This window comes from Lagopus muta, chromosome 1 (genome assembly GCF_023343835.1).
Source record: "Lagopus muta isolate bLagMut1 chromosome 1, bLagMut1 primary, whole genome shotgun sequence".
In the NCBI taxonomy this organism is placed as follows: domain Eukaryota; kingdom Metazoa; phylum Chordata; class Aves; order Galliformes; family Phasianidae; genus Lagopus; species Lagopus muta.
This window is the reverse complement of record NC_064433.1, coordinates 78,718,200-78,745,841: the sequence shown is the minus strand read 5'-3', so window position 1 is coordinate 78,745,841 and position 27,642 is coordinate 78,718,200. Positions and strand designations below refer to the sequence as shown.

At 38.8% G+C, this 27,642-nt stretch overlaps 1 protein-coding gene across 1 annotated transcript in view; it reads right to left on the bottom strand.

Annotated features, from left to right (window-relative positions):
- TBX15 (T-box transcription factor 15) overlaps nucleotides 1-27,642 on the bottom strand; it is an 89,211-nt gene that overhangs the window by 26,099 nt on the left and 35,470 nt on the right. The window contains exons 2-3 of the mRNA XM_048951932.1: nucleotides 9,596-9,809; nucleotides 2,185-2,286 (exon numbers count right to left, since the gene is read on the bottom strand). Of these exons, the coding sequence (XP_048807889.1) occupies nucleotides 2,185-2,286; nucleotides 9,596-9,809 (316 nt within the window). The remainder of the gene's footprint in view (nucleotides 1-2,184; nucleotides 2,287-9,595; nucleotides 9,810-27,642) is intronic.

The window sequence follows — 27,642 nt, the reverse complement described above, 5'->3', positions numbered from 1 at the left end:
AAAAAAAATTAAATTATCTTCTGTGTTCCTGACCTAACCATCCTGTATATGCCAAAAATTACTGTCCTACAGTTCTTCCTAGCTCTTTCTTTGTGTTCTGTGGCTCCTACAGTCTAAAGTATTTCACAAACAGTCCTGCTAACACCTCTTAATTCTTCCCTGTACTGCCTTTCCTTGGGTCTCTACTCAGCTCTGTGGCTCTGTGAAGCTATTTCAGTCCTTACCTACTTACTGTGATTCATTTCCTGTATTTTTAAAAGAAATGGAAAAGAAAGTTCATTCCTTTCAATGCTAGTTTATTCTATGTGGCTGCATTAGCTGGCAAGGGCAGAAACAGAATATAAGAAAATCTACTAATTTTTAAGTTAAATACTCTCGGAACTACATTGAAGGAAAGAGACAAAATAACTAACTAGGTCTAGGGAACTATTTTGATGCTTCCAAAAAACTACTTTCCTGAGAAACACTTTGAGAGAAAAATGAAATATTTAGCATTTCAAGAAAAGTTCTTGAATCTTTGGAATGTGGAGTGGTCAAGACTGCTTTGGGAATAGAGTTGCTCTCAAGGGTCTTCTGAATATAGATAAATAATTTCTGTCTGGGTCGTATTCTGTGATACAGAGCACCATGAGTTTTCTAGAGTACTTTTCTAGAGTGTAAAGGCCATTAAAACTAGAGAAATCTCATCATTTAGTTGAGATTCAACAGTGTTTCTCATCAGTTCAGTACTTTAAGTCTATGTTCATGCTGTGCTGGATAACACTAAAAATGACACCATTCAGCTCAGGGTAGACTGGAGATGCCCTTCTCTGTTCAATGCCTAGTTTCCCATTCCTTCTTTGCTGAGATAGCTTTAGAAGCTCCAGACTCCAATTACTGTGTCCCTCATAGAGGTTGTTAATAACATGTATTCTGAAATGCATGCTGGAGACCACCCCAAATAAAAACTGACTGCTATTCAAAACTACAGAGCAAGATGACAAAATTTAAAAATGGTTTTAGTTGGAAGGGACCTGAAAGAACATCCAGTTCTAACCCTACTGTCATGAGCAGGGGCCGGGTTGCCCCAACCTGACCCTGAACATTTCCAGGGAAGGGACTGTTTCTCTGGGCAGTTTGTTCCAGTGCCTCAGCACCCATATCATAAAGCATTTGTTTCTAATATCTAATAAAAATCTTCCCTCTTCTAGTTTAAAACCATTACCCCTTTTACTACTGCTAAAGAGTCCCTCCCCAGCTTTCCTGTAGTCCCTCTTTAGGTACTGGAATGTCACTATAAAGGTTTCCTTGCAGACTTCTCTTCTCTAGACTGAACAACCCAGTCTCTCATGAGAGGTGCTCCATCCCTCTGATCAAGGTCTGGACCTTCCTCTGATCTTGCTTCAATAGATCCATATCCTTCTTATGCCGCAGGGCTCACAGCTCAATACAGTATTGCAAGTGGAGTCTCAGGAGAGTAGAGTAGAAGGGCAGAATCATCTCCCTCACCCTGTTTGCCATGATTCTTTTGATGCAGCCCAGGATGATTGGCTTTCTGGGCTACAAATGCACATTGCCAGTGAAGGTCAAGTTTTCTAGCAACAAACACCCCAAGGTCCTTCACCTCAGGGCTGCTCTCAGTTCATTCTCCGTCCAGCCTGCATCTGTGCTTCAGACTGTTCCAGTCCAGGTGCAGGATCTTGAACTTGTCCTTGTTGAACTTCAGGAGGTTTGCACAGACCCACCTCTGAAGCCTGCCAAATTCCTTCTGGATGGCATCCCTTCCCTCCTGCATGTTGACTGCACCAAAAAGTTCAGTGCTTAGGGTTCAGTCAATCCCACTGTCCATGTCACCGATAATGATATGAAATAGAGCCAGTCCCAGTACCCACCCTTGAGGTATACCATTTGTCACTGATCTCCACCTCAATGTTGACTGCAACTCTTTGAGTAAAACCAAATCCTTATCCAGTGAGTGATCTATACATCTCAGATCTCAGGAAAAAAAAAAGTGCAAGGAAGTATATTAAACCTCTGGGCTTTTGTCTTAAAATTCTGATCAACTCAAAGTCTTAAACCAACAGTCTCTCCTCCAGCATACTTTTGCAATGGTGCATAATTGCGTATTATACACTATTGCCATCCCTAGACTCTGACACTGATATATCACAAATTTTTTCCTATCTATATGCTTTAAAAGCTTACCTGTATCTCTTGTTATCCACTGGTACAATGTCCATAGCAATATAATACTGCTGGTGAGGATCCAAACCTGTGATTTTCACCCTCATGGCTGGAAACATTCTCCTAGGAAAAGAAGGGTAGAAACAAGGGAGGAAATGGTGAATAAGGAAGCTGAATGAGCTCTTTGATCTGTCTCTGACACCAGAATCATGCTACTTTACAAAGATTACTTCTTGGCATAACACGTCTGGACTTGGAATGGATAGCAAAGATTGCTCTGGCAGTGGTTTCAATCATCTTTGTTGTTTTTTGTTGTTTTTTTTTTTTTTTGGTGGTGGTGGTTTTTTTGGTTGTTTGTTTTTTCCATTTAAGAAAAGGAATAGCAGATAAAAGCCTGTGGGTGAAAGTAAGGCACTCTCAGTCAAGTACTTTCTATTTCTGACTCCTAGTAGTCAGCCCTCTGCATAAAATGTCCCTCAAGTCCAAGTCCAGGCTCCTCTCTTGGTGCTTCAGTATAGATATGAGCAGTGTATATAGTCTGGATTGTTTTTTTTGTTTGTTTGTTTTTTTCCATCTAGCACTATGGTCTCACGTCACACCAAATGCTTACTTTTGAGTAAATTACATTTCAATATGAATTTTAATTGTATTGGGATAATATCTAAAGCAAAACCATCATCACAGAAGAGTCTTTTGCGTTTATGTTTATAGACACTTAAAAAAAGTATGCCTTAAATGAATTTGATTATTAGGAATATTCCAGAATTAGCAGAAACTCTGGCAGTATCACTATGGCTTTCCTGAAGTCTAAGCACTATTTTTTTAAAACCTTTTTGTAAATGTCATCTTTTATGTGATGTTTAATCCCATTATGTCTTAATTTTTTTCTTCCAATAGGTAAGTTATGAAGCTTCTACAACAAAAATTATTTCCTGGTCTTTCTTCTCTTGTCTGAGCACAGAAGAGCTGTGCTGTGCACTGGTCACTGTTCTGGAGATGTGCACAACAAACCTTGAGCTGAGATCCTACAAGAGAGTATTATTCAATTGTACTACTTTTGCCCAGAAGATGTGGAGTTTTGTTGAGAGAAGCTGAAAATACTAAATACTGATGTGTAGTTACATGCTGATCCTCTGACAGGTAGATGCCTGTATATGGAATGAGAGTAAGCTGTATGGAAGGATATTAAAGGGGAAATAAATAGTATTAAAATGACGATGACAGAATTATAAAAAGATGTATGAAATAAATATTTGTCTACTGTTTCCAGAGGCCTCCTTAGAAACCACTGTGACATTTTGTCTTGTGTTTAGTGAAGAGTAGTGAAATGTCTGAGAAGATTTACATATCTACCCAGTATTTTTATTTCTTGAAGTATTAGCAATAGAGGCTGGAGGAGGGAAAAATTGAAATGTTTGTGAACATTTCCAAACGCCTTTCAAAAACTGTACTATGACTGTGAGAAATTATTTAATTATTTCCCATCTGCACTACATTTATACATTTGGAGAAGAGGGTGGGAAGGAAGAGCTCAATGCTCAGCATTCACCCTGCCCACAGCTTTTCCATTTTAGGCCATTGTCAGGCAAAGTTCTGATATATTAGTAACTGAAGTTGCCTAGGAAAAGGGCTTTCATGGCAGAGATGAGGAGAACATCACCCCGCAGCTGCCAGCACGCAGCTAGAGTTATGAGAGATATAAAAGTGTCAGAAAAATTGCCTACAGAAACCCTTCAAGGAGAGAGTAGATTTGTGCAGCTGATGGTGTGAGTTTGCTAGCTAAACAGTTAAGGGGGAAGAAGAAGAAAGTGGATAATCTTCAGTGTCTTGAGGGCATTACCTTGTTTCTATCACAATGGCTCATTAAATCTGCCAAACCAAATGGGTACAGAATGTGGCATTTTATGAATCCACTCTTCTTAATTGGATAGAGGTGGCTTGGGAGTAGCTTAAGAGGTGGGTCATATTTCAGAAGGTTGATGAGAAATCCAGGATTAAATCTGAGTCTCTTTGGGTCTAAGTCTGCACACTACATTGGGAAAACTGAATGCTGTGTGTTCTCAGCAACTCTCTCCAACACTGCAACTCCGTGTAAGGTTGCAATATAGCTTATGGGGTTGTTTGCTTATGAAATACCTTGTAAAAGGTTACCACAGACCATTCAACAGGCTTAGAGGCTAATCTCTAAAATGACCAGAGAAAGCTCGACTGAACCCACCGTTTTCTCTAAGGTTTAAGTATATTTTTAAAGTTTTGTAAAGTATTACTGTTATGATTTTCTGTGGGTGTAAAAACAACTTGGGTTTTTTGACATAAGGATGTGGCCTGGGACTATCACAGCAGATCTCCAGCAGCACTGCTACATCATCCCTGGAGAGGAGAAAATGGAAAAGGCAGAAATAAACAGAAGTGACTGAAGGACTCTTGTGGAATGTGGTGTAAGTGAGAGAAGTCTACAGGGTAACCTGAATTTATAGCTATTTTATACCTCATAATTCTTTATATTCCAAGACTGGTGCCAAATGTATATTTGTTTATAAAAACAAACTTGTGAGGAGTTAAAGTGAGGGACAGGAAGGGAAGACATGAGTGCTTCATCAGAATTCCACAACTAAATCCCTGCTGCTGCCTCTTACTGAAGAGCACCATGGGACTCCTGCTTCCTTCCACTGGAAAAAGAACAATCATTTGGTAGTGTAAACAACCCCAAGTATGTGTTTCATACAACTCTGGCTGATAGTATAAGGAAGGCAAAGAAAACCCAGTCGAAATACCACTTAACTTATCAGGAGACATAGAGGAGCAAGGCCACCTCTTGCATTCACTACTGTTTTTTAATTCCTCTCTTATTACTGAGCTTAGAATGAGCATCCCTCAGTACAGATATGGTAGCTGTGATAAGACTCCTGTGATTGTTACCCTCATTTCTGAGAAGAAATCCCAAATTTGCTAAAGATATTATTTGTATCCCTGGGGGAACACCTTCCATTTATGCCCGTGTGCTTGGTCACCCTTGTGTAATCACCCCCATGAACTGTACATAATGTTTCCCTCCTAAGGCAGGACTAAAAACATTCACTGTAGTAAACGTGCATTCCCCCAGTAATAATTGCTCATTGCTTTCCCATTCAGGCAGCACTTCTATGCACTGTGCAACTGCAAACCATGCAGCTCAGCCATGGTCTTCAGCTAGGAAATGTGGAGAAATTTCAGATTCCTGTGCTGATGTTGCTAGTATACATGCATGCATAGTGAAGGAGAGTAGAGAAAAAGAGTAAAATAAATTTTTAGGGACAGTTGCTTAAAATCAGGATGATTTGTGGCTTACGGTGAATTTTTGTAGAGTTTAAAGCTCCCTTTCTAACCAAAACGAGATAAAAGAGATTGTAGATTTGAATACACTGCATCTGACAGAAAGTCATTTGCATCTTTTGCAAAAAGAACAAAGAACTCTTGTTATAAGAATCTTATAAAGTCTGAATAGCAACATTCTGGTAGAAAGAAAGAAGGGAAAATTCTAAGAGGACTGTAGTCAATTTATGGAAACAGATCAAAAAATAGGCAGCTATAAATACAACTTCAAGAAAGAAAAAAAGACAAAGCAGATTTAAGTGTGACTGGAAGTGGAGTTTAAAAGCTAGAAAATGTATCAGGCCTGATGTAAGCAGGATATACCTCTAGAAATATGTTTGAAATGAGAATGGAGGCTAGAAACTAGCATTAATCAGTAAGAGCAAAAAGGCTTAGTGAAAACAGGCAGGAGACAAGCAATGTCTTACCAGTCATAGAAAATTAGGGAGCTGCTGTACTTATAGGCAACCAAGTCTGCAATTATAAGGGCTTCCAAAACAAGAAGGCCTTGCAGGATTCAGATATGGTTTCTGGAGGAAAACTGACAAAACGGAGAACAGTCTTCCCTGGAGAAGGAAGCTGTACATCTCTCAAATTCAGTAAGTAATTGGTAATCCTCAGCAGATAATAACAATTCATGTCTCTCTTTGTCAGAAATCATGCTATCTAATCTATGGGATGCACAATATATCATGGAACCCATGTGAAGAATTACAATTCAGTTCTCATCTATCTCAGGCATCTATCATCTTGTCATCTATCTCTCTGAAAAAGGGAATGTTTAATCAAAAATATTAAATATTTAACCAGTATATTTCTTCAAATCTGTAAGAACTGTCCCAGTAAACAGATGTCCTAGGTAAACAAACTGACCAGATCTTCTTTATGCTTTGCAATGGTTAACTTTAAAATGTGGTCAGCAAAAAAAAATCTCCTTCAATACTGTTAATATTACTACTGGAGATAACATTAAATAGTAAAGACATGTATGTTTAGTAGCTATACATGAAGACTGCTCTGAAAGCAATGCCTCCTGTTTTATTATGTTGGCCTATGATGTCAGAGGAGAAGGTTGGTGATGTGTTAGTATATATTGGACTTTTGTGCCAGTATCTCATTACATTTTGTTGCAGTGTGACAGATGGCGGACAAGAAGCAGTCTGGCAAAATGGTATCTGACATGGAAATGAAGATGAAGCAAAGATGAGTCATTGAATTCATCCATGAAGAAAAAAAAATTGTACCCACTGACATTTATCAGTGTTTGCTGAAGGCTTATGGAGACAAAATAGAGGATGTGAGAACAGTCAGGCAGTGAGTGGTGTGTTTCAGCTGCGGCGACGGTGATGAGAAAGACAAGCTGTGTTCTGAACAGCTACACACAGCTGTCTCACCACAAAATGAAGAGCAACTCAATCAACTCATCCCCACAAATCAGCAGAATACAGTCAGGGAACTGTGTATGGAGCTGAATATCTATTTCAGTGCATTGGAAATGATGTTGGCAGTGTTGGAATATAACAAAGTTTGTGGCAGGTGGGTCTCGTGAATGCTCACACAGGAACAGAAAGAACATCATATGCAAATATGTCTCTATTGAACACTCCTATGAGGCTGAAGGTGGCAGATTTCTGGATCACATCATTATCAGTGACAAGGTGTGGTATCACAACTACAAGATAAAGTAAAAACTGCAGTCCATGGAGTGGCAACGTAAATTCCCCATGGAATAAAAAGCTCAAGATACAGCCTTCAGTGGGTTAAGTGATGTGCACTGTCTTTTGGGTTAGGAAAGGGGTGAGGCTTCTGGATTTCCTTGTATCCATCACTGACTGCTACATTGTGCCACTGACAAAGCTGAAAGGTCAAACTTCTAGAGTCAGGCCAGAAAAGAAGACAGCCTTTCTCTTGTAACATGACATTGCCAGGCCCATACCAGTCTGAAGTTCATGGAATATATTGTCAGTCTTGGTGGGACTGTCCTACTACACTCACAGTATAATTCACATTTGATGCCTTCTGAATTCCATCTATTCAGGCCAGTGAAAGATGGGCAACATTTTCCTAGCAACAGAGTCATCACAGCATCCGTGAAACGATGTGTCATCTTTGGTATTGCTGATTTTTACGGTCCCTATGACATGCAGGGTCTTGCTTATTGCTTGTGAAAATGCACAGCTAATGATGGTCAGTGTTGAAAAACAATTTTGTCATTATCAAATTGTGTTATTGTATTCTTTGTATCTGTTGTAGTTTCCAGGGAAATAAGTAGGAGGTACTACATTTGGAGTGACCTACATAGATTCTGGGGGAGAGTCAATGATGAGCTTGGTGACTACAAAAACTAAGGGAATAATACACATCATCTTTCAAAGATAAAGAATATGATTTAAAATTATAAAGAATACATGGTTTGCTTGGTATGTAGCTGTATGTTTGCACCGTGGTCCATCAGTTTTTGTTAGTGGAAGAACTGTCAAGACTGGAGCTTGCAAATATTCTCTAACTTGCCACTTGATAATGCCATTTGTGGTTTACAGATATTAAACCTAAGAAATATTTCTTACATCTCTTACAGGATGCATCTATTCGCTAAATATATATATATATATATAAATACATATCATCTTGGATGACTTAAGTTAGTGTTTCTGTCTTTCTTAACACCTCTGTTAGCTCTGATTCCTCTTTTTCTTTTTTTTTTTTTCTTTTTTTTTTTTTTTTTTTTACAGATCCAAACATTTCAGCCTATTTTTGGTTTGTTTGCTTTTTTTCCATGAAACCATTCTTCTCTAGAACCTCTGCCAAAATTCCCCAGGCTTCTATGAGAACAAGTGTTAAACAATTTGTGAAATTGCAGTGGCTTTGATGTTGCAACTTTTTGACTGATTTTTTTTTATTTTCTAAAGACGCTGTAATTACCGTGCAGTCATTTAAGATCCCAGAGAGTTCAACTACTTAATTCAGAAATGTGATCTTCATATCAACAAGCTCTGCTCATTTTGCTGTGCTGCTGTTTAAGCCTATCCCCTCCATTTATCATAAAAGAATGAATGAACTCCTTCCCCACCCTTCAAGAAAATTAAAAAAAAAAAAGGGGGGAAAAAAAGAAAAAAGAAAAGACAAAAAGAAAAAGAATTATGGAAAACTTGCCCTCCACGTTTCTGCGGTAGGTGCAGAAACAGCCGCGCGGTTCTTTCCCGTTGGACAGCCCTGTCCATGGTGCTGATTTCCCTAACAGCAATATTAATCGCAATTAAAATATCGTTAAGTGGAGGAAAGGAAAATTATATTATCACAAGCGTGCCTAAAAAGTTAGAATATTTAATACCTTGTGACATCTAGAGATTTGCAGCTAATTTCAGGTTGTGCTTTGGTGAACAGATTTCTAGCCGTTGTTTTAATAATAGACAGGAATGAGACGCTCAAAGAACAGGAAGGCAGAGTGAGTTTCAGCGTGGGTTTTTTTTGTTTGTTTTTGTTTTTAATCTGGCTATTATTGACTCTTCCTAGCCAAGCTGACATGAAATCATTTGCAATAGCAGAGGTAAACACTATACCTGCTTTTCATTAATAGAAGAAATCATTGGAATTTATCTACTCAGAATTGCAGAAATACATTATTTCATAGTAAAGGTAAGTTTAAACTAGACTATAGATTATAGTATAAGATTAAATCAGCTGGGCCATGAAGTGCTAACAGAACTTGAAATTCTAATGGCTCATCCCCAAATTCATAACTCGTCTCAAATTCAGTGCAGCCAGCAACAAAAGGATCATTTCTTAATTTAGTGCAGCCAGCAACAAAAGGATCATTTCTTAATTTATTTGTTGTTAGGAAGGACTACCATCAACTGCTTCCTACAGTTGCCATTTACCCTTTGGAGCCACTGATTCAGGCAGAAATATGGAATAACTTTATCAAACTTCATAAAGCTTGTGGGAAATGCAGCTGTGAAAATCTGATGATCATTTACATTTCTTCCCTCAGATATTTATGGGCTTTTCATGAAAGAAAATGGTTGTTTATTTGTTTTGTTCTGATTTTTTTTAACTACACAGAAAGTCAGAGGTATCTTACCTGCCTGCTTTTGTGATGATCATCTCTGTCCCAATGTCATGAAATCTTTTCCAGAGGTCAGCACACTGCAGTTCTACTTGGATCTCTTCCATGGATGAAGGTGGAGGAGGCTGAGGACCCGATCCACCAGATGTAAGGTCAGAATGGGAGCCAAAAGAGCAAGATGTTCTTTCTGCCAACACCTCTGTGTCTGACCCAGTGCTCTGTTCTGAGTCTGCAAAGTAAACATACCAGGTAAGACATTGCAGTTCTACCTGCTGTGAGTTAAAAAAAAAAAAGGAAAGCCAATAAAGGAAGTGATCAAGAGTGATGCAACTGGATTTTTGGTACATGATATGTCATGATTTGTGATCTGATTTTGGTCTTTGAGCTTCCAATGTAACATCTGGCATTCTTGTAAAGCTTTACAAACAGCCCTCAACATAAAATATAAATAGTAACAAACATCACTGCAATGCCAGGAATGGAACACAAAATATAGATGAAAAAAAGTGAAATGAAAAAAAAGTGAAATGAAAAAAAGAATAATAACATTTGAACCCATAGTTTCAATCCAAGATTAAATGAGCTCAATGGAAAACGACATTCCATTTAATTGAACATCCTCCCACAAAACTATTGAAGAATTGGTTATTTTTAAACAATGTTTTTTCCTTTCAATATCCCTGTCATCAAAAATAATGAGCATTTTGTATTTTGCTATTTAGCAGTACCATTTTGGAAATGTGTTTTATTTGTTTCTATAACATTTTTTTGGAATAATGATGTTTCCTGGGAAAATAACTACGCAGCTTTTGGTGAGGAAAATGCTCTAGGCTACTTAACAGCAAAAAGGGAAGATAGTAAACATATGGAATATGTTACAAAGGAAAGCAGATGAAGAGAACTGCATAAAACACCACTTGAGACAACCATCTTTTCCACTTTAAAGAGGAAAAATAAACTTGCCAATAAAAAATGAAAGAAAGCAAACAAAAAATTGAGCTTGGAGTAGCTTAAAATTGCAAACTGGCATGTTGAGCCATGTAGCCTCGTCTTTGCTAAAATATCTCTTATACATTAGATAGATATATAGTATGTATGTGGTCCAAGCTTTCATACAACGGGCTAAGGTGAAATTTGCAAATAATAGTATTTCATTGCAGCAGAGTGTACACCCACATTACAACAAAATAATTCAGAGTTCATTCATATAAGCAATGTGTTTACATTTAGAATCTGAGTGTTAACAAATTGACACAAGTATTAAATAGATGACTGAGTTAGCAGTAAATGGATGTGAAGTGCTCAGTCAAATGGATCAAGAAGAGCTCTATAGATTTCAAAGACAATACAGAATCAATGCCATACATAGTCTGCATTGATCACCTAAATGCACGCATGCCAGTGAGAGAATAGAACAGCTATTATATAGAAACTTAAGGAGATAGGAAGTAAATTCTGTGTTTAAAATGTTGTCTTCACATCATCAAATCACCACAGCTAAATTTATTTCCATATCAACAAGTGCGAAAGACTCTTTAGTACCTCTGAAGTCATGAGGCTAGTTTTCAGTTTTAAACTGTCTCTGAGATAGTATCTCCTGGATACCTGCACATCAGTGCAGAAAGTCATAGTTAAGAAGAGGCTGGGAGTGCAGATGTCACCTGCAGAACCACCACCCCCACAGAAACATTCTGGAAAACTTTTACTGCTGCAATGGAATGGAAACAAACAGTTTGGCTGGTAGCATTTGAGAAACTCACAGCCCAAGTGCCACCAGGAAGCCTTTGTTTTCTAGGAGAACTCTAAGTGGATTGGATAATAAACTTGTTTGAAGGACACAGTAAACTTGGCCAGCATTTAGGCAATATGCATGTATAATGTAGAAATTCTGTAGGACATTGAAAAGGTTTTGCATGTACTGTTTCCAAACCATTTTGAATGTGTGGTCCTCTATGTCTCCCACTGACATCCAAGCTGGGCTGAAACTACAACAGATCTATCTATCCAAATGAATAGCACAAACCAACCAAGAAAGGACTACTACATGAGACCAGTATTCCACCTAACACTGGTATCATAGACACAGTCTAATTCAAGATAATATGAGGTAACCTGCTGGGATTCGGTGACAGCAAGCTAGAGAATCAATGTGAAATTACGGAGAGATTAACACATTTGGTGCCTGCATAAGAAGCCCAGTGATGCAGGAGCAAAGCTACTTCCTCTAGTTCAAATGATTCCTCTTCACAGGTCTGGAGGGCATAAGCCTGAATATGCATCATTTGCTTTTGTAGTAATGCTTAATTGCTTTATCCTTTAAGGATAAACAAGATTATGCTTCTCACATCATTTTAAGACCAATCTGTATACCTGCTCATGAGATGAACCATTAACCAATAGTCTTACATCTTCTGTGGGTTCCTAAAAAAGTGAAGGTAAACTGCTCTGGGACAAGTAAATGTCTGTGAGGGTGGGATGGAGGGAAAAGCTTTCATTATAGAGTCCTTCTCCTTGAATGAGGTATTAATCTGAGGGTTTGCATACAGATGGAGTATTTTAGGATGCATCATCTTTCTGGTTCAGGCACTTAGAAACTGTATGTCCCCTGAAGAAGTATAGTAAACGGCCAACAGATGGCACATGGGTAGACACTGTTCCAGCATCATTTCAGCATTTTCTAGACAGCCTTTCAAAATGGATGTGTGAATGGAGTCTCAGAGAACCATGGGAATTAACTTGGGAATTAACTTTTCATAACATGAAAAAATTAAACATCATTGGCTTAAGCCCACTTAACAGATTTTATGCCAATATCACTAAACTGATTTCAGGAGAGCTTTGGGGGACTTTGACAATGGTGGAAGTGGAAGTAGAACCACATCCTTGAACATAAATTGCCATGCTGGCACAAATCAATAACTGCAAAAGGAATTCACTGATTAGTGATATGCTAGCATCTACCCAACCATGCAGTACCACATAGTACAGAAAAAAACTATCTTAGTTCAAATTATACTGTTCAGTGAAACATGATCTACAGTACTACAAGTTAAATGCTCAGAACATTTAACATTTTTAACATTTAACATTTAAGTGCTTCTCTTTCCTCCAGTTTTGGAAATGGAAGAGAGGGAGTCTGGATTGTGACTGCTTGGTTCAGTTTTGGTAGGTACTGACACGAATTTTTGATTTTTCTCCTCAGCTTTTCTTGAGCTAAGCTCTTCTGAATGGTGCCATCCCACTGCAGATGCTAAGTTCAATCCAGACCCAAGGAATTCAAGGTAAGTCAAGTGTATCTAATAAATGAAAATCATCTATAGTGACATCCAGCTTTATAAGATCATGTGGATTTTAATAGGAGTTCTCCACATATGTTAGGATTCTGGATTAATGAAGGGGCAGATATTGACATCTGCATGTAAGCAACCTAAGACAAATGCAGAGCAAACCAATCTTGATACTTTATGGCTGCTGGCAGCTAGCACAGCTCAAGCCCTTCTGCTGCTCTTATAATAAAACTGGACAGGAAGAATACCTGAATTTTCTTCTGACATTCACACTGGTAGCTTTGTTTACTTCAAGCATCAATTTTAGTGTGATGCAACTTCAGTAAGCTTAAATACATTATTTCTATATTATGTTGGTGTAAGCAGAAGGGAACTAGGGAATAGATCCTCAAGCTCAAACAAACAAACAAAAAAACATGCCTGTGAATGCCTTGAAGAAGAGATTGTGGCTGATATTAAATATTGTGTCCAACTAAAGGACAAACAGAAGAAGTCCTAAGGATGTTTCTAATAGTTTATTCTAGCTTCAAAGGGACAAGACAAGATTCCTTACCTTTACAAGATTTCTTTACTGTCACAGGAACTCTTGTTCTCCAATGCCATGTTAGGTTGCAATCTGCCACTTTTGGCTTAGCTGGGCAATCGGCAATTGAAAGAGTTTTGTTTTTCTCTTGCTAGAATGTATTTTTGAAAGTGAGACTTGGCCTAATCTATCAAAAAGAAACCAGTTCTTGCAGGAATTGTATTCCAAGGATCTTGAAACCTTCTAGTGGGATGCTACTAAGAAGTTTAGAGAGAAGATCCGTGGATTTCAGAAGCATTCAAAATAACTCAAGTCTTGAAATATAGCCATCTTACTGCCACTGTGTGAGAGGTTGTTCCCTTTCTATTGCCCTGTTGCATGGCTTCCTATTATCCTTTGTCACCATGCTAACCACGCATCCAGCTCATACACTTTCATAGTTTCCTTTCCTAGAGGAAAGGCAATGTCTTAGCCCTTTCAGCAACTTTGAGTCTATCAAGAAAACTACAGGATCACTTGGAGAAGTAACACTCAGAATTTCTAGGCATACAGTGGTCGTTATTGAGATTATCAAGGAATATTTAGCAAGTTCAGACTTTTCTTTCTTAATCCTTTTCCCATTCCCGCTATTTCCAGTTCAACCTGGGAAACCTCAGCACATGATTTCTTTTGATCCACAAATTTCCAGGCTTCTTTTTTGCAGACAGGAATTAAAAAACACCATTTTCTCAAGCATAGTGACTCTGAGGTCAGCATCCTCACTGAATGGCCCAGGATGATGGTCAGTAACTACAGCCAGCTTCCTGCACCAACACTATGTGTCCTGGGATCTGAACACTCTTATACATAAAAACAAGATGTGATTGACTGCCTTATTTCTACAGCTAAGCACTCTATTATTCCCTACATTTTCATCAGTCTGATACAAGAGACTGGAATGCGAGACATTGAAATACATCAATTTTCTAAGCAACTTCATGCATGCACCTTCAGCAGAATTTTCTCTGCAGCTTGTACACAGCAGGAAAACTAAGCTCCATATTTAACCACTCAAACAGAAAGAGTTCCATTTAGCCCTTGACCATATCAAGAAGCTTGTGCATTCAACAAATGTTTTACTCCAAGGTGTCAAAGGATATAAAATATAGGAGTGAGAGTAAGTACAAAAAGCTTGTATACATAAAACACCACCTACCCAGATACCCAGAAGTCTTAGTCTCTTTCTTTCTTTTCTCTTTTATTTTTTTCAAATGTATGTGTAGATATGTGATGTAGATTCTGTCAGATTCCATTAGCATAAAGATTTCTCTGCGGCAGCTGTTACAAGCTGTTGGGGCTTTTGGCTTGTTTTTTGTTTTTTTAATTATTCTTTCTTTTTTTTTTCAATTTTTTTTTTTAGTTTGTGAACATTTAGTGCAACAGGTGATTCTTCCTTCACTCTTACAGTGGATTTGCTGGCAATCAAAGTCTACAGTTTACAAAGATAGTACACGATCCTGGATATGTATACTCAGAAAAAACTTGGCGGTTGCCACTCTTTTCTGTGAACTCTGCTGAAATAAGCATAGAGCTTTGCTTTTGCATGTGCTGCTGCCACCCCACAGCTGCATGGAACCATGCACATGGAAGTATGACATTACTGGAATCCAGATACAAACTGCCAAGTCCTACGTAAGTGAAAACACAGAAACATACTAAGACTAAACAGACTGGAAGAGCAGAGTCTGGCTAGCCATGGCTGCTGATGCAACGACTTCAGATATACAGCTGTTTTCTCCCTGATAACTACTATGTACACAGAAACTGAACAAAGCCTCTAGGAACTTCAAAATTACACAGGATGTTCTGCAGCAGCAATGGCAGCAAGAAAGCAGAGGTGAATCAAGCTGAGGTTCAGCAAAGCCATTGAGATTAGAAAGCCATAAAACGCAGCTGATCCAGCAATTGCCTTTGCTTCAAGCAAAGATTTCTGAGCATTTCCAGGTGATTTTAAACATATGATCAAATCATACAAAGATAATTCTGCAGATATCCTTATGTATTGCATTATTCCTGTGAACTCTTTTGCATTCCTCTACCATACTTACTGTGCTTTCTTTGAGCATTAGGCCCCATAATAATTTCATGCTAGAATTTGTAATATTTATTACTGATAATATCAATTTTTTATTACATTAGTGACCACAGGTTGAAATCAGTTTCAAGATTTTCTAGTCTTAGGGCAGTATAAGTATGTCTAAACCCAGAACTTCATCATCACAAATGCTACATTACAATCTCAAACAGCATAAAGAAGTGTTAAAACAACTAATTTCCAGAACTTTTTATGAAACCAGAGAAAAGCAAAATGGCATTAACATCAGCAAAACTCAAAAAGGAAAAATTAAAGACAAGATGGGAAACTTTCATAGATGGGAAACTGTTGTGTAACTGGTCACTCTAAACACAATGCCTCCTATTTGTTTTCATTAAAAATGAACAATAACACTGTTTGACAGAGCAAGCTGTCAGCTACAAAACACTATCTTTCAACATATGCATTTTTGCCAATGATGAACAAGAGCCTGCATGCCATGCTCATCAAAATCTGCACCAGCAGAGGTAACATACTGCCACTGTCGCCATTGCTGAAATGCACCACTCACTGCCTCACTGTGCTCACATCCACTGTTTGGTCCCCATACATATTCAGCAAACACTGATTAATGTCAACGGGTACAACTTTTTCCCCACAGAGGAATTCAATTACACACCTTTTCCTCATCCTCGCTCCCATGTCAGACGCCATTCTGTCAGACTGCCCCTTTGCTGCCATCTGTCACACAGCACAAAACAGAACAGAATACTGGCAGGAAGTTTCAATCTCTACTGATGCATCACCAACATTTACCTCTGACTACATGGACCAACTTAATAAAATAGAAGGAGCCCTCATAGGTAAATAAAGCAACCCAGTATGGTGACAAATGAAAACCATGGGAGACAAGATGACTCTGAAGTGAAAAACTTCTCTGGTACTTCACCCACAAAATTTTCTTCATTCATCTAAATCATAATTTTAAAAGACATTTTCATAAGATTCCTTGAATCACGAAAGCCTGTGAAATACACTCAAACTGATGGTTATTTGTATCAAAATAAAAGACTAACTATAAGGCCAATATGATAGGGAATTATTACTCATATATATGGCAAACACAACTAGTAGCAGAATATAAAAGCAAATACAACAGCAAAAAACACAGTGGCTTTGGCTCTAAATGCAAGTCTTGCATCAACTTGCCTGTCCAATGCCAAGAACTGACTGCTTCTGCCTTGGCTTATTTCATATAAGATTTAAAAAAGGAATAAAAACCTCAGCAAAGAAAAAAATCACTCTGATTTGCTGGTATGCTCCAACTGCTCTTTTCCACTCCAGCAAAGGAAAACAGTTGTAAACCTGGTTTAACCAGCAAGTTAGATTGGGTTTGTGGCTTCTCAGTTTTGGCAAAGATGTACAAAGCAGCTGGAGTTTGCTAGTATACTTAACCTCAAGAGTTCAATCTCAAAAGTTAACTCCATCCAGGAAAAAGAACATCAGTTACAGTTAATCTTTGAAGTGATTTTTAACCTCACAATTCATTGTCTTTTTTAAAACTACACAGATGAAGAGAACTTACATATTTTGCCCCCATACTCTTTAGGACCAACTTAATAAAATAGAAGGAGATATTCAAGAGTTCAGCTCCAGTTTCAAGCTACATCATCTAAGGATGGAGATGCTGACCGCTGGGCTCTGAATTTATCCTTGGCAAATACAAATTCTCATTACCGAAGTGTAAGCTAGGTGGACAAGAGTGTTCAGAGTAATTCCACAGCACATGATTTCTTTGTGGACTTCATATTTAATCCAGACTAATTATCTTAAGAAAATTGTCCACAGCTCATCAGTCTGCGCTTTAGATCAATTGAACTATCACAACCAAAATATCTCATTGAACAGCTGCCAAACAGAAGACTGTCTTATAGGCCCTCTCATCTCTGGATTGAGGCAACTTGTTTGCTTAAAGGTATTTCATAAACATTCTCAATAAAAGATTTCTGGTAATCATCTTTCAGAAGAAAAAATATCAGTAAGTAACAAAACTTGGACTTTTTATTTGATGTCATATTCTTGTCTTTCAGAAAACAAAAAGTAACTTGGCTCTTCAGTATCTTAAGGAAAATGTAATTTGAAATTTAGTATAGAGGGATCCAAGAGATTCCTAAAAGTCCCCAGGGAAACTCTTTGCAGCTGTCACTCAGCATTGCCTTAGACTGCAAAAGAAAGACAACTCAGTAGCAAACATTCAGAAAGGCCGTATTCAAAATGGAAATGGTTTAGAAAGAGTATACAAAAACTAAGATTTGATTAAATAAACAGATAAAATAAAAGAGTGTAAAACTCAGTAAAATCCAGGAGAACACAGAGAATGCTAACTTTCAAAAATATGAGAAGTACTAGGGAGAAAGTGGGATGTTATTTAAAGAAGGAGGTAAAATTGATGACAACTTTAATCTGGCCAAGATCCGGAACTTTACAGACTCCAGAGAACTTGTCTGGCCAATGTCCAAGAGTTTGTGTAAAATTAAAGAGTGGAAACACACTTGAAAGCTGGAGAAGCTTAAAAAAGTAAGATACCACGTATTAGATATATGCTGCATTCCGTAAACATAGAGACATTGTTCTTACAAATAAAACCATACAACAAATATTTAGAAACCAAACTAAACCAAAATTTTGGCTCTAAGTAACCTCAAATTGTGCAGGAGTACAAAACCAGATCCTAGCCTTGTGGCTGGCCCTTCCCTGGTAGGAACAGGAACAAGCTCTGGTACAGACTGTCTCTGGATTCTGTGGCTTGGACTTCTCTCTGATGGCCATACACGTATATATGTATGCAGATATATACATATATATATAAAGGAAACTTAATCAACTCAGGATGCAGTCAGCATGCAGGACTAGTGCTGCAGAGATATCTATTCTCTCAGATACCAGACTATAAAGTCCATAAAGCTTTTCTCTCTTTATGCAGATAGGAACACTTCTCAGACAAATGAAGACTAACATTTTAAATATTTGCAAGCTGAAGATAGTTGGTGGCCTGCAAACCACAGGGAGAGACATTACATATGTTTCCCTATACCATGATGATTATCATGACAGCAGTATCAGGGAGCCAGCTGGCATCTTCATAATGAGAGATGTCCAAACCTTTCCTGACTCCCACAGATTAATTGGCACTGTGGTCGTATAGCAGTAAGTTCCACAGTGTGATTATGCACAGAAGAGAAAGTGTCCTTTTTCACTTATAACGACACCTGTCTGTTCATGTTTGAGTGTCCATTTGCTGTAGTGTTATAATGAGATAAATACCACTCCATGTGTTTCGTGTATTTCCTGTCAGAAGATAATCATTAGGAAACATCTGTGGAAGTGGTTTTGGCAAGATAAATAAATAGCTTACTCCAACTCAGCTGAAGTTTTGAGACCAAATTCTTTGCTTTTGTGTAGATTCACAATCTACAATTTTACTTTGGGAAAACAATACTTATCAGACTAGTTCTCTTGGCTGATTTTGAATTTGTAACTTCAATAATTGATTAAACTCAATTTTTTCATTTATATGCTTCTTACTCAAATTTTCTTTCATCCACTGATCCACTCACACATCCTTTTCTGATTCCCTTTCTGATTCTATCTGCCCTACTGCAGTTATTATCCTGTATACAAATTTATCAACTATAATACAAATCTTTTAATATTTTATTCATAAGAAAGCACTACCAAGGCTCCAAATATTTTAACTGCCTACTCTCTGAATCTCGTCTCTCCTTATTATATACACACAGAGAGACAGGTATATATATGTCTATGAGATTGGTTCTTAAAAATATACTTAGCTTTAGTCAGTGATCTGCCCTGACCCACATAGCAGAAATTACAATATTTTCTACCAGGATATTTTTTGCAACCTAGCATTCTGTTTGCTGTTTTGATCACTTTTACAGGGTGACCATATGTTTCCACTAAACCACTCACAATGAGCCTGGGGTATTTTTCAAAAGTGATAAATATATTCCTCCTTCCATTTGCTTCACATGGAACAGACTTGCATTCAAACCAGACAATTTTTCTCCTTTGTACTATGCAGTCTTGTGAGAAGGGTTGAGAAAGAAGTTTCTCCATAAAAACCAGAGCACAGTGCTGAGCTCTAGCATTTCAACAGCCAGCCATAAACATTAAAAATATTTGTAAAAGTATGTGATAAAACAGGGATAGGACAACAGTGACAGAGGCTGAACAGGTTACAGCATTGCATTATGAGACTATGGTGTACAGACATTAAAATAATGTATTAGGGCCTTCAGTCCAGCCTACATTGTGAAAAACTGCATCATACAAAACCAATTTCATTTGAAGTCTGACATACACGTGCCAACCCTAAAACAGAACGTCACCTTCAGCTACATCCAAGAAGGCATCTCATATTAATTTGAAACAATTATCCTAATGTCCCCAAAATAATTAGGTATTCTGCAAAAGTGAATAGTGCTTGTGAGGATGAGGTTATTCAAAAGTAGTTTAAAGTTGTAAAAGCTTTAAAATCTGCAAAAGCCAATGCTTCACTTCATATCCAGGGTGTGCTACCAGATACTGATGTTTAAGAACTTCTAATAGAATCACTGCAATGATGAGCTGAAAGCCAAATGGAGGCACCTGTAGTTGGCAGAAGGCAGGGAAGGGGATGCTGAAAGAGACCATAGAGTAATAGAGTACAGATGACTTTCATACTGTGCAATTTGACCAGACAAAATAATCACATGCAATTGTTGATACTGTATTCAGATGTAAGGAAACTCTGTAGTTAGAGATTTCCCTTTCATGTACAGCAGAAGAGGGAAGTACTGAGCTATGTTCTTCTTCAGCCTAACTGAGAGTTAAGAAGAGGAAGGAGGAGGAACAGATAAACCCAAGCCTCATGCTCATGCCCAGTGTGTCAGGCAAATCTGTTGATGTGGCCCAACAATGAGTGTGAACTTTTCTTCTATAGAGCCAGAACACAAGGTAATGGTTGAGACATTCTTCAGGCTTACCCCAGTGCCACTGCATCAGGGGCTCGGTGGCAGAGAAAAAACCTTGAGATGTAGCACTAAAGAACATCACCTGTTCAGAGGGGGTTATTACCTCCTAGTTAAGCCTTTTGAGTGCAATCAACCTCCTCAAAACATAGGAGAGAACAGGAACTGTGCACTCCATGGCTTTCAAGAATTTCGTGCATAAAAGTTGTTGAAAAAATGCAAGAGTTAAAAACGGAGGCAGAACAAGTTTTAGGGATGAAATAAACTTTTTTTCAGAACATATGTTCTTTTAAGAACATAAATGTCCATAATTACTCTCATTTATGCATGATTACTATGCACATGCACTAAAGATACAGAACACCGGAGGGTCAAAAAAAAAAAAACAAAAAAAAACCAAGGCTTTTTTAGCAATCTATTGCCATACTGGGAGTGTTTGCCTGTTTGCCTATACTATGTTTCAGTTCATCTTGGAAGAGTGATTTTGAAGCAATTGCCTTATCATCCGCAGTCACTACCCTTCAGTTCACTTCATGGAGGATTATGGTAGCACATGCAGCTAGTTTCTTCTGGGTGAGTCTAAACCAAAAGTGGCCCTCCAAAAGTACCCAAAGCATCAATTGCTTATTCTCATCCAACCCACAAAATACAATGTACATTAACTTTCTTCTAAAGCCATACAGCATGTACATCAGGTCTTGAACACCAACCTTTTCATTCTGCAGATGTGCTCCTGTTGGACTGCATGATCTGCTAATGCAAATAGTACAGGTAACTGAATTACATAAAAGACTAATGTCCTAAAATCCCACAGCTTCCACATACTTCCATGGGGAAAGAATAGCACAAAACTGGTGTTCAACATGGAGAATAAGTCTATGTTCATATAATCTTCCCTTTCCTTTTCCTTCAACATCCATGCCTCTTGGCTGTACATTTATGGCTTGGATTTTCCTCTTCTCTTTGACTGTCCTCAGTCCAGTCTCCCAAAGTCACATCCTGACACACTTTGCCAACTGCATTACCACATGTCCAAATCCCATCGTACACTCACACATAATGACTCCAGGAAATGCACACTGGTGTACTTCGTTGACTTCCATTGAGCCACCCTGATTTACACCTGCTGAAGTTATGAACTTGAGAGTAATAACGCCTACACCACACAGTCGTCACATGTGTGTATACCATCACCCATACAACAGACGCACCAGCATGCATGCACACACGTCTCCAACATCTGGCATTCACAAGCTAACTATAATAACTCCATGAACTTCATTCTTCTTTACAAAGCTCACTAACACTTCATCTATATGTGCACTAAAGAGGTGCATAACCTCTTCCACTTCACTGAAACAAATATGTGCTCTTAACCTGGCCTTCACAGTCACATGCAGGAATATAACTGAGCACTTGCACTTAGTCTTGAAGCACTCATTTAATCCTTCTGAATAACAGGGCTTGAATGGCTCTTGACATAAACACTTCACAGATGTTGCACATAATGTGCATATAGATGTACACCTCCTTACTTTTCAGCCATACCTGTAATTTTGCCTACATGACCTTCCCTGCTAAGAGGCTCACATTCCCGCTTCCTCGCTAGAAATCATGCCAGGAATAAAAGTGATAAAAGGAAATGAAAAATCACTTGCAAACATCCAGGCATAAGTCAAATTAAAAACATACCACTTCTCAGTACAAACTCAGCTTCATAATTTACCATTTCTGAATGTTAGGAAATTTGAATCTCACATCCAAATCTAACCTAAAAGCTGTGCTCAGAAAACATGTGGGCAAACACAATAGTTCATGTTTGGCATTTTATGCAAGATACTATGATCTAGAATACTTGTGCCTTCCTAGATCTCAATTCTGTGCACCAAAAACAATGGGATGCCCCTCTGTGCTGTTCTCAACAAGTTAAATTACAGCAAAAGAGGCTGGAAAGCACACAGTGTGGAAGCTGAAAATTCTCTTAGCTTTGCCCGCTTTCCCCCCACACCAGTGTCAATGGTAATAATAACCTATTGGTTCCCATCCAAAAGAGGAGTGATAATTTTCTCTGGGTATGGATACACACACATTTTCAACCACGCAGAACTAAACTGTTCCAGAACTGTTCCATAACCCATTCTTTTAAACCACAAAAAGCATGCACTGCACCTCAAATATTATACGCATATTTTGAATTTATTGAGGTTTTTTTTAAACTATCTTGTCTATTAAAAGATTATTTTTTTTGCAGTGAGAAGAATAGCTGTATCTTACTGCAGATGAGAGGAAGAAATACAATGCATTTTACAATAATTACTTTAGAACTTCTGGTAAGAAAATGAGGATGAATATTTTCATGTGGAAAGAAAATCCAAAATCCTCAAAATTGTTTTATCTCAACTACAGATAAGAACAAAGATGTTCCATAAATTCTATTCAAGAAGAAAACAACAAGAATTTCTGTTATCATTAACTGCTACGTTAGCCATCTGGGCTTGAGTTTAAAACAACAAAGTTTCCCAAATTTTTAAAATCCCTGAGAGATAAATTAATAAAAGCACCTTCTTAAAGTATTCTGTGCATCTTGGGATATCAGCTCTGAATTATCTCATTTGTTCCACATATCTCTACTCACTGCTAACTATGAAAACTGTAGGTAAGTCTAGTAATAGTATCACTAAGCATTTAGTTGATAAACAGAGATTTCCAGAGAATGCATTGATTTCATGATCTCTTTGCACCTTCTCAAATGCCTTACTTTGCTGTCCAGCATTAGAGTTTGAACGCTGAGAAACTCCTGTTGCAGTGAGAGGTTTCCATCAAATAACTGTGCACAGAGAAAACTGAGGATGTGCAACTGCATAAAAAACACAGGATGGAAATTCAAAATATCTCATGCTAGAGCCCAAAGAGGGGTAGGTACCCATGGACACCAACAAACCAGGAAATTTAATTTCTGGTAATCCTACTGATGCTTATAACTATTAAGCACATTCCACACGAGAGTTCTTAACAAAAAGAAGGCACTGTTTTCATATATGCAGATGATCCCTCACATCCTTCCCAGGCATTGCTGCAGTTTTGTCTTACCTCCAAAGTCTCTCAGAACAGAGAAGCTATGAGGAGTTTTAACTGCCATTGGAATTTCATTATGGGTGGATTATAAATGCACAGGCAGACAATAAGTTCATCTCCTATTAAGACTCTAAACATTTTATTTCATTACTCAATTTATTATCTCTGATGTTCCTGTGCATCCTCCCATGTTCTACTTATCACTGAAACATCCTGTCTCAAAAACTCCTTTTAGCCCTTAATATCCTATAACAGGCAGCAGTCAGAGAGAAGCACTAAACTATAATAAGAGATCTATCAGCTTTCATGGGAAAGAGCAAAGGAAAGGACAGTCTCAAAACAATGTGCTTTCCTCCCTATCTCAACACCTTCCCTTCCATTATACTTCGTTATCTCCTTGTGTGGTAAAACCCGATGTGGAGCACAGCCCAAGCTTGCCTCCAATTCTGCTGAGCTGGAGGAGGCAGCAATTTCCTCCCCTGATGCAGTTGCGAAGCCCCATGGTGATGCTTCAAAGCAGATCTGTGACCCCTCTCCCTTACAGCCTGGAGCCAGTGGGGGCTGAGAAACAGCTGGGCTGCTCTGCAGGGAAATGTGCTATGGAAGGCAGGGAGAGAGAGGACAGGGGGGAGAACAAGAGTAAAACAGGAGTTAAAGAAATGTACAAAGAAAGGAGAAACCAGAAGCTAGTGATTAGGAAAGATTATTGCAATTGGCTTCTTGGTGTCAAACACTGTAAAGGGAGAACTGCTCAGGAACCACTGCGATCTTGTACTGTACAACTTTTCACAACCACATTAATGTCCTTAATGTCACGCTATTCTTTTTTTCCTTTTTTATGTTGTTTGTCAGGTGGCCCTACTTTCTGTTGCTGGCTGAAGGTCTGTTCAGGCAGATCAGATCACCTCCTGCTATGTGTGCTGGGTAAGTGGATACCTCTTGGCACATCTCAGCATCTTTCTGCCCACTGCCATTTTGTGTCAGATGAATAGATGAACATAATAATGAAGTACAGGATTGTTCCAAGAGAATTCCTTCTGCTTCTGCAGGAAACGCCCAGATTCTGGCTGGTGGGTCTGTTTTTTGTTTAAATCTTACAGCTTTTAAGTATAAAGAAACCAGAATTAAAAAACCTTGCACCCATCTGCAGACTCCTTTCTCCCAGCTCTGAGCAGACAGGATGTCCCACAACACTCCTCCCTACAGACATGGTACAGTGCAAGTAGGTTGTGTGCAGGCACAGAGGAAACGAAAGTAAAAAGCAAGCAAGAAAACAAATGAACAACAAAAAAAAACCTCCACAGAAATAAATAAAATAAAATAAAACAAAACAAAACTGGAGAAAGGGAAGGGAAGGGAAGGGAAGGGAAGGGAAGGGAAGGGAAGGGAAGGGAAGGGAAGGGAAGGGAAGGGAAGGGAAGGGAAGGGAAGGGAAGGGAAGGGAAGGGAAGGGAAGGGAAGGGAAGGGAAGGGAAGGGAAGGGAAGGGAAGGGAAGGGAAGGGAAGGGAAGGGAAGGGAAGGGAAGGGAAGGGAAGGGAAGGGAAGGGAAGGGAAGGGAAGGGAAGGGAAGGGAAGGGAAGGGAAGGGAAGGGAAGGGAAGGGAAGGAACTGGCTGAAATTAGATGGCTATGACCATGGCTGAATCTCATTGTGCATTTGCAAAATGCCAGTTTTGCAGCCACAGGTGTCCTTTTGCTGCTAAAAACAAGCCAGGATATTTAGAGAAGCGTAAACCAATGCACTTGGGCCACCTCATTGGTAAATAGGAGCAAAAAGTTTCCCCAGAGCACAGCAAAGCAGATTCAACATTATGTCCTCTCTCTCTGTGGCTTTCTCTGAAACTTGGGCGAAATCCACCCAATCCTATTCCACCAAGTACTTTACAGAAAGGTACCTTAACCTCTTTCCATGTGTCTTACAGCAACAGTGTGCTTTTCTCAGAGGGAAGGCAGAACTAGAGAGTGACCAACTCCATCGGTTATAGAGTGGGAGGATTGGAAAAGGTCACATCCATGAGGCATACTTTGTGTAATAACTCTCATGTTTCTAAATTGAAAGGCATCTCCACATGGAAATAGCCAAGGAGGCTTTGGGGTTGCTTAAGTAGTAACCCCAATGATTGGGAATAGCAATGATGAAGTTTTTGAGGTTTCTATTTTTTTTTTCAGGAGTAAAGGACACTCACTTACACTGCTTGTCAGTCAATAAGCTTTGGGAAGAATCCTCTACCCAGAGAAGCCCTTGGCAACGCAAAGCAAGTGTCCTGCACAGGGTATTGCTAGGGTAACATATAATGTCCCTCCTGTTTCCATCCCACCTACCACCCCTACACTCATCCGCCCTCACACCTCCAGAATTGCACAGCTCAGGTCTCTTCTTCCAGCAGCAAATGCTATGAGACAGTTGCTCCTGCCACTCAGTAAAGGCACTGCTCATTTGCTGATTTGCAAGGCCCTCACTCCTTTACGAAAACTCAAACAGCTCAAATTCAAAGTCCTGCTCAAAAAATTTCACTGAGTCCATGCAAAGCTTTGTTTTGAGGTCTACCGCAGGTTTTCTTGTCAGCAACAGCACTGCTCTGTGCTGACACTCTGCAAGAGTCCTGGAGCTGTCTAGGAAGAGCCATGGGGAAACTGTCTGTCTGAGATAAGGTACATTAAAAATTCACCCTTAGAATTCATCCTTCAAAGATTTTCCATGGCATAATTTAAATTACCTGTCTCATGAAATTACCTTGTAAATAGCTTTCTGTAGGCTTCTCACCTGCCATAGAACAATTTCAGCCCTAGTAGGAGCTCCTGTATGAGAAGAGCTGGAATCAGGTAACTGCTATGCTAAAGCCCAGGGAAGCATGTGGAAAGGGAGAATCCCCCTTTCAGAGGACAAGAGCAACAAGGTGGCTTGTGAAACAGGAGGAGGAGCTGAGATTAGTCAAACTCTTCTTAAAGAAGGACTACAATGCATTTAAGAAGTCAACTTGAAGTAGGCATTTTCTGGGTTCTGATGTGCTGCTGAAAGACTGCAAATCATCAACTACACCCTAAAGACCTGCTGATGCTAATGTTGTGTCTTCAAAACTGTGACAGGCTTTCTGGAAATAACTCATCTGAATTGAGGCTGAGATCTTAACAGCCTACCTAACATGGTCTTCTGTTCTGCCCACATAACAGACAGCATCACCTTCAGGTCCAAACTCTCTGCTTGCCGCAAACATAACCTTAAATGGATCCTGCACATGTGCAAAGAAACAGCTAATAATTTCTGCATCACACCTTTTTTCACACAAATTTGTATTTTCTGCAAACTCAAGAGCATAGGAAGATCAGCATGGCCTAAAGCTGGAATATTTACACCTGCACTTGCCTCTATGTAACTTGTAGGGCAAAATGGACAGGTAAGAAGTATGTTGCTACTTTTTGCATGAGCAGGCCAATACTACCCTTAGCAATGACCTAGGAATGTATCTGCTAGTAGAAAATAGTGGGCACCAAATTTTTAGTTTCTTTTCCTGGTCTAGTACTTACCATCACAATTAGCAAACACAGTAAGGTCCAATTGGGACTGATTGACCAAAAGTTCAAGAGAAGACTCTTAACGTAAAAAAATTCTCAAGTCTACTATCTGAGCTAGGTAATCAGTTGCTTTTTACGTATCAGTGACAGAAGAGTCAATTAAAGTTATGTGCAGGTTGGCTTGCAGAGGGTAATACACAATGCTAATGATTATTACGTAAGACAAATAAAAAGAGATGCCTCATCCAAAATGCTCATTCTGGAAGACTGAATGAAAAGAAGAATGAGACTGAACTTTGCTGAGAGAGACACCTCAGTTTATGCCCCTCCAGCCTGTGAGATGTGTGATGAACCACAATCAGTTATCATCACCTGTACCTACAAGTGTGAGACCCTGGCTCATAAGAAGAGCTGGACCTCAGTTTCCTACATAATACATCTATGCAAGGCTTTCTTTGACTTTGTTTCTTAAAATCACATACTGTAAGCTTTCTCTGCAATTTGAAACTTAGGCAGCACAAGAAAAGCTTGTGCCTTTTTATGATAAATTCATAAGTTTT